General features: G+C 49.8%; 1 protein-coding gene across 1 annotated transcript in view; it reads left to right on the top strand.

Moving 5' to 3' along the window:
• Nucleotides 1-7,472, top strand: part of gmds (GDP-mannose 4,6-dehydratase) — a 243,894-nt gene that overhangs the window by 82,154 nt on the left and 154,268 nt on the right. The window contains exon 6 of the mRNA XM_070554348.1: nucleotides 288-392. Coding sequence (XP_070410449.1) covers nucleotides 288-392 — 105 coding nt within the window. The remainder of the gene's footprint in view (nucleotides 1-287; nucleotides 393-7,472) is intronic.

Below are 7,472 nucleotides of genomic sequence, written 5' to 3'. Positions count from 1 at the left end.
AGAGCTAAATCAAAAGCAGCAGCTTCCTTGATCCATCTTCTCAACAATAAATGAAAAATGTAATATTGTTGTGATCTATGTAGAATGACTGTCTGCAAAGATGCAAAACATTAACAGTCTCATCATTTAGTTTTATGTCAAAAGAAAAGATTCAGTTCCTTTGATACGTCTAAATGTTGCTCCGAGGGCCTTAACGAAGCTGCACCCTGGACGCCCTTTCTCTTGAGGTTATGGGAAGCTGGTTTTATTCTTTTGTTTATTTACTTCCTGTCTGATGTTCCTCACAGGAGCGGCAAAGCTTTACGCCTACTGGATTGTGGTGAACTTCCGTGAAGCCTACAACATGTTCGCTGTCAACGGGATCCTTTTCAACCACGAGAGCCCGAGGAGAGGTCGGTAGTATTCACGAGTCTTCAGAAACTTTTAAAAGGTCCAGCAACGATTCTGTGTTCCTTTGTATTTAGACAGGGTCACAGGGAGCACAGGTCTCTCCTCAAGGAGTTCAAACATGAAATCTTCACTGATGATGAGAAAAACCAGATGAATTTTATCTTTATGTGATCACGTGAGGGAGTGACATCACTGCTCTCCAGTCAAACTTACAATAAGGCAGTAAAACACGCTAAACTGTTGTCGGATTGTGTAAAAGTATTCAATTACACGCTCTATAAAAAGTTGTAATTATTCACCGGTGGAGCCAGGTTTCCAATAAGCACTTCTCACACACTCACACACACTCTTACGCCCGCTCCGACACATAGTGAGTCGGCTGTGGTCACATTTTTAATATGCGCCCTGAGCCCTGAGGGTCGCAGGCGTTGGTTTAACCCGATTTACACGCCACTGCCACTCTAAATTAATAGCACATGACTGGAGGCCCAGCGCTGCGCCCAGGTCAGCCGCTCAGGTGTTTATGATTTATCCCCTAATGAAGGCACCGGCCACGACCCCGGCCCTGGTCAGGGGTCAGCCAGTAAATGGGTTACCACAGATAGATAGGTGTGGGAACCGGTGTAGGTTACTGCCAGTTCAGCAAAGATGGCTGCTCCTCGTATTGACTGAGTCGAACTGGGAAGAGACGAGCGGCCTGTAAAAGGGCTGGTAGATAAACGATGGTGTAAAATCAGAGCGAGAGGCTGATAGAAACCAACCCCAACCCAGGAACGCTTAGCTGTGTTGTGACCAGATGTGGCGCTTTCGTTGGCCAGGGCTTACCCAGAGCTCCAGATTCCAACGTGGGCTGCCGGTCATTCACACCGCTCACAGAAAGCTGCAGAGGCGTGCTTTTCTTTGTTGGATGATGTTTTGTACAAACTCCAGGATTTTTTTCTTTGCCTCACAGTTGCACAAATGAGAGATTGAGCGACTGCGTGTGCAGGTTGCAAAGGTACAGAGGTACCACAAGTATCAGTGGAGCTGAAGAGTAAAGACAGCAAACCCTCGGCATGTTGGCGTAACTTAACTCCTGTGAAGCGTAGCACGCAGCAGTTAGCACGCAGCAGTTGACATGCTGCATTTAGCACGCAGCAGTTAGCACACAGCCGTTGGCACGCAGCAGTTAGCACGCAGCAGTTAGCACGCAGCAGTTAGCACGCAGCATTTAGCACGCAGCAGTTAGCACGCAGCAGTTAGCACGCAGCATTTAGCATGCAGCAGTTAGCACGCAGCAGTTAGCACGCAGCATTTAGCATGCAGCAGTTGGCATGCAGCAGTTGGCACACAGCAGTTAGCACGCAGCATTTAGTATGCAGCAGTTAGCACACAGCCGTTGGCACGCAGCCGTTGGCACGCAGCAGTTAGCACGCAGCAGTTAGCACGCAGCAGTTGGCATGCAGCAGTTGGCACGCAGCAGTTGGCATGCAGCAGTTGGCACGCAGCAGTTAGCACGCAGCAGTTGGCACGCAGCAGTTAGCACGCAGCAGTTAGCACGCAGCATTTAGTATGCAGCAGTTGGCACACAGCAGTTAGCACGCAGCAGTTGGCATGCAGCAGTTAGCACGCAGCAGTTAGCATGCAGCAGTTAGCACACTGTGTTAGCACGCAGCCATTGGCATGCAGCAGTTAGCACGCAGCAGTTGGCATGCAGCAGTTAGCACACTGCAGTTAGCACGCAGCCATTGGCATGCAGCATTTTGCCCGCAGCAGTCAGCACACAGCAGTCGGCATGCAGCAGTTAGCACGCAGCAGTTGGCATGCAGCAGTTGGCATGCAGCAGTTAGCACGCAGCAGTTGGCATGCAGCAGTTAGCACGCAGCAGTTGGCATGCAGCAGTTAGCACGCAGCAGTTGGCATGCAGCAGTTAGCATGCAGCAGTTAGCACGCAGCAGTTGGCATGCAGCAGTTAGCACGCAGCAGTTGGCATGCAGCAGTTAGCACGCAGCAGTTAGCACGCCGCAGTTGGCATGCAACATTTTGCACGCAGCAGTCAGCACACAGCAGTTGGAACGCAGCAGTTGGCACACAGCAGTCAGCACACAGCAGTCAGCACGCAGCAGTCAGCACACAGCAGTCAGCACGCAGCAGTCAGCACGCAGCAGTCAGCACGCAGCAGTCAGCACGCAGCAGTCGGCACGCAGCAGTCGGTACGCAGCAGTCGGCACGCAGCAGTTGGCACGCAGCAGTTGGCAAGCAGCAGTCGGCACTCAGCAGTTGGCACGCAGCAGTTGGCACGCAGCAGTTGGCACGCAGCAGTTAGCACGCAGCAGTTGGCACGCAGCAGTTTGCACGCAGCAGTTTGCACGCAGCAGTTGGCAAGCAGCAGTTGGCACGCAGCAGTTGGCACGCAGCAGTTAGCACGCAGCAGTTGGCACGCAGCAGTTGGCACGCAGCACTTGGCACGCAGCAGTTTGCACGCAGCAGTTGGCACGCAGCAGTCGGCACGCAGCAGTCGGCACGCAGCAGTCGGCACGCAGCAGTCGGCACGCAGCAGTCGGCAAGCAGCAGTCGGCACGCAGCAGTCGGCACGCAGCAGTCGGCACGCAGCAGTCGGCACGCAGCAGTCGGCACGCAGCAGTCGGCACGCAGCAGTCGGCACGCAGCAGTCGGCACGCAGCAGTTAGCACGCAGCATTTAGCACGCAGCAGTTGGCACGCAGCAGTTGGCACGCAACATTTAGCACGCAGCAGTTAGCACGCAGCAGTTAGCACGCAACATTTAGCACGCAGCAGTTAACACGCAGCAGTTAACACGCAGCAGTTAGCACGCAGCATTTAGCACGCAGCATTTAGCACGCAGCAGTTGGCACGCAGCAGTTGGCACGCAGCAGTTGGCACGCAGCAGTTAGCACGCAGCAGTTAGCCGCGGTTATAGTGGATGAGTACATTTCCACCGTGGTGTCCCAGACGCATGGGGACGCATTGAGTCTTGTTTTTTACGCGCTATGCCTCCAGAACACGTCAAGCTCGGCAGTTCAGATCAGGCCAGACAGGAAGTCACACACAAAAGCAGCGTAAAACATCCCACAACTTTCAAAATAACAGTCACATGCAGATTTCCAGTTGCTTAAGTGATGAAAAAGTTTGTCATCACTCGTGAAACCTCTGTTGCCGAGGTAAATAAAACCACGGACCTTTTTGGATGAATGCTGCCGCCGGTCTCCTTGCTTGTTATCGAGTGAACTGCTGAAATCACACGTGGGTAACTCTCCGGTAATTTTGTGACCTTCTGGGACCAGCTTTGCGGAACGCTTTTGCTCCCGTTTCACATCTGAAACGCTCTCGGTGGGACGGGAGCCCACGCTGAACGCCTCATCCAGTGGAAAGCTGGGGTCACATGTTTTATCTTCAGCTACTCTCGGGACTACCTCCAGTTCATCACAATGAATCCATTACTTCTCGTTTATGCGTTCATACTGTGTTTTTGTCTGTAATCCATTTTTAGCCCTTTTCTTACACAGTTTAGTAAAAGTTATTTGTCTACCAGACATGTTTCAGCTAGTAGCTCCAGCCACCCTCAGATCGCCGGTGATGGTGACGTCACTTCCTTTTATCCTTTGGGCAGCAGAGAGCCACACCGTTCCCTGCTGCCTGCGGATAAAAGGAAGTGATGCCACTTCCTTGCAGATGATACAGTCCCACGTGTGATCCAGTATAAATACTCCATGGGCTCTGCCCATGGTCCTGTGCCCACGGCCGCCTCCTGATCTCTGTTGCTTCCTTGATCCATCTTTTGTTGTTCTGTGTTTATGATCCGTGTTCCGACCAAGCCCCCATAATTCGGGTCTGGAAATGAAGCAAAACAGGAAGTGACAATAATTGCAGTTCCACCCTCATCCACTAGGGGCTGGTGTCAGAAGCGAGCAAATCCTCATTGACTCCCATGTTAAAAATACCAATTTCACAGCAGAAATAAACATGTTTACAGCCTGGTACCAAAACATGTTTTTGGTTTAAATGATCTAGTTTACACTCATGACAACTCTGAGGGGGTGAATTTTTTTCTCACTCTTCTGTTTAAGTGTATCAAAAGCCTAAAATTCTGTATAATTAATGAGCATCAGACCCACGTGACCACAGAGCTAGCTCCGTGGAAAGGCCTCAGTAGAGCCTCGGCCTGGCCTGGAAACTGTTCCGCCATTTTCAGTCTCTCAACTTAGACCATTAGTTGTAGCGTTTGTGTTCTTTTTGGATATTTTTTGTGCAATTGTTGGACAAAATGACTTGCTGTGGCATCAATTGCACTAATAGAGCGTCCAAGGAGTCTCCTCTTCATTTTTTTCGGTAAGTAAAATTATATAAATAGCCTGTATTTGATATAGCGCCTTCTAGAGTCCTGGAACCCCCCGAGGCGCTTTACAACACAATCAGTCATTCACCCATTCACACACACATTCACACACTGATGGTGATGAGCTACGATGTAGCCACAGCTGCCCTGGGGCGCACTGACAGAAGCGAGGCTGCCGAGCACTGGCGCCACCGGTCCCTCCGACCACCACCAGCAGGCAACGTGGGTTAAGTGTCTTGCCCAAGGACAGCAACAGACTGAGCGGGGCTCGAACCTGCAACCTTCCGATTACGGGGCGAGCACTTAACTCCTAAATTATATTTATGTATTTTAGGTCACTGCCGAGCTGAGCTTAGATTTTAACATGTACTGTTTAACCATGAAATTTAAATGTAATAGGGTAAAACCCAGTGCATTTAACATAATGCTGCACTTTAGAAAATGGGTTGATATATAACATGTTGGTGGAGCTGGGCTCCGACTATCGGTACGGTCCCCTCCTCTCAGCGGCAGCTCCGCGTATTTCTGACTCAGAAGCTCCGGTGTTGTACACAGTTAACTCCGGTTGTAGCTAGGTAGCTACCTCTGTTAGCTTAGCTCCCACCTACGCGTTAGCTTTGGGTTAGCTTGTAGCTACATCGCTTCAGTTCGACGGGTGTCGTCACTTGATCCCAGCCTTACAGCCCCACCCTCAGCTCCACCTCTTTTCCCTTTTTTGGAATTGTCTGGGCTTGACGGAACCTGCGACACGGTCAAAATGGCGGTGGTGGCCACCTCCCATTTTGGTACAAAAACATATAATTGGATCCTATGGACACGAATTGTCCAGTATATATGTCGATGGTTCCGACCCAGTCCAGAGTGCCGTGGTCTGTTACGGCTGATTTCTTTGTTGGGTTTTCTGCTTCCTGTTTGGCTGCTCGTGTGCGTCTTCGACCGGTTTCCCTCTCACACTACCTTTGATGTTGTTTGTGTGTGGAGTCAGGTCTGGGTCCCCCCATGTTTGTATTATTGCAGAGTCTGCATGGTATTTCATTTATGGCCCCTAATTTTTTATCTGTTGATATTTATTTCGGTTTATTTCAGTTTGGTGTTTTTAGGACCGTGCATGAAGCTCATCGAGCGTGTCTTCAGTCTGGTTTACAAAAGCATGAGCTAAATCACAGCCAGCTCATCGGGTAGAATAAAAACATTCAGTGGATGGAATTAAAACCTCTGTCTCATACTAGTTGGATAAATGAATGGATGAACAGATTTATCACCATGCTGCAGCCACACCCGGAACGCCTCTCATCAGCGTGTTATAACACAACACCATTACCTGTTGCCTGCCACGCCCATCGTTATAAACTATTCCAATGTCTTAATTATGCACCGATAATGTTCCTTATGTCTGCGCCGCTTGCCTGAACACCCCCTCCTACGCTGTGATGTCATCGTCTGAGGATGCTCCCAAGTGTCTGGGATTGAGAAACATGCTGTCATTTTAACAAAACCAACGTGAGCTGACGTGACCCAGGGACGAGCTCCCTTCAGAGTGACTCAGAGCTAATCTCTGGTTTCTCTCACCGCTGCTGTAAACCCGTGAACGCTCCACCAATAAACCGCAGATTTTCGTTGTTCTCCACAAATAAAGTCTGAGCGGTGGCGAGTTCAGCGTGAAGCAAAGCAAACACAAGCCTGTTTCTGCTGACCGCTTCACTTCGCCAATTGCTTTATTTCTGGTTAGCTTAGCTGTTAGCCATAACAAACATTTCTCCCAGTGAGGCTGACGAGAGGGATTAGCCATAGCAGCGGTGCTAAATGGACTCCATGCTGTTTTGACACATGAGATGGTGAAGACGGATCTGCAGTGAAACTGCAAATATTCAGTTAATAAGTTTATTTGATCTTTTCGTTCAACAAACACAAAACAACTGAAAGTCTGCAGGCATTCAGGTTTTATCATAACGAAGAAAATCCTGATTTAATTTAGTCATTAGCAGCTTGTTGGTCTAGGGCTGCTGGGAATCAGCTGGTGCGTGCGTGCGTGCGTGTGTGTGTGTGTGTGTTTGTGTGTGTGTGTGTGTGTGTGCGTGTGTGTGTGTGTGTGTGTGTTTGTGTGTGTGTGTGTGTGTGTGTGTGTGTGTGTGTGTGTGTGTGCGTGCGTGCGTGCGTGTGTGCGTGCAGAAGTGGCGCTACTGACTGGTTCCAGTTGTAGTTCATCCTCTGGTCCGTTAGAGAAGGTCCACAGGGGAGGATGTACCAGGAGAGGAGAACGGTTAGCAGAAAAACACGATGCTGCCCCTTCACGCTCAGCCTCCACCAGCTTGGGTTTCATCTTTCTGCTTTTGTTGAGATTGAGTCCAAAGGGTCAGATCTCACCAGAGATGGGAAAGGTGATATGTTTTCCATGTATTGAAAAGGTTATTTTCAAAGGAATCTTTCGATGGGAACGGCTCGGTCAGTGGATTTCACGGGGATTTGTCAGTGTCCTTTAAGGTGGAACCCATTGCTGAGATGGTACTTTTGGGTTTGGAGCCTAAACATCAGCCGAACTTTGTCCAGCTGAGGAGGATTCAGAAGGCTGATGACAGAGTCGTCTCCTTCTGTTACACAGACGCTAACGTCCTTCCCTACCTGTTTTTCAGATCTGAGGATTCTCAGTGTTTGTTGTCCCAAGTCGCCACGGTAACCAAGTGTCGATGACTGAGGGCTCACTTTGAGTTGTGTGATTGCACAAGTTGAAAGTGCATTTCTCAGCCCAT

Source organism: Nothobranchius furzeri, chromosome 8, assembly GCF_043380555.1.
Source record: "Nothobranchius furzeri strain GRZ-AD chromosome 8, NfurGRZ-RIMD1, whole genome shotgun sequence".
In the NCBI taxonomy this organism is placed as follows: Eukaryota; Metazoa; Chordata; class Actinopteri; order Cyprinodontiformes; family Nothobranchiidae; genus Nothobranchius; species Nothobranchius furzeri.
Note: the sequence above shows the minus strand (reverse complement) of the source record. Positions and strands in the feature narration are given on the sequence as shown.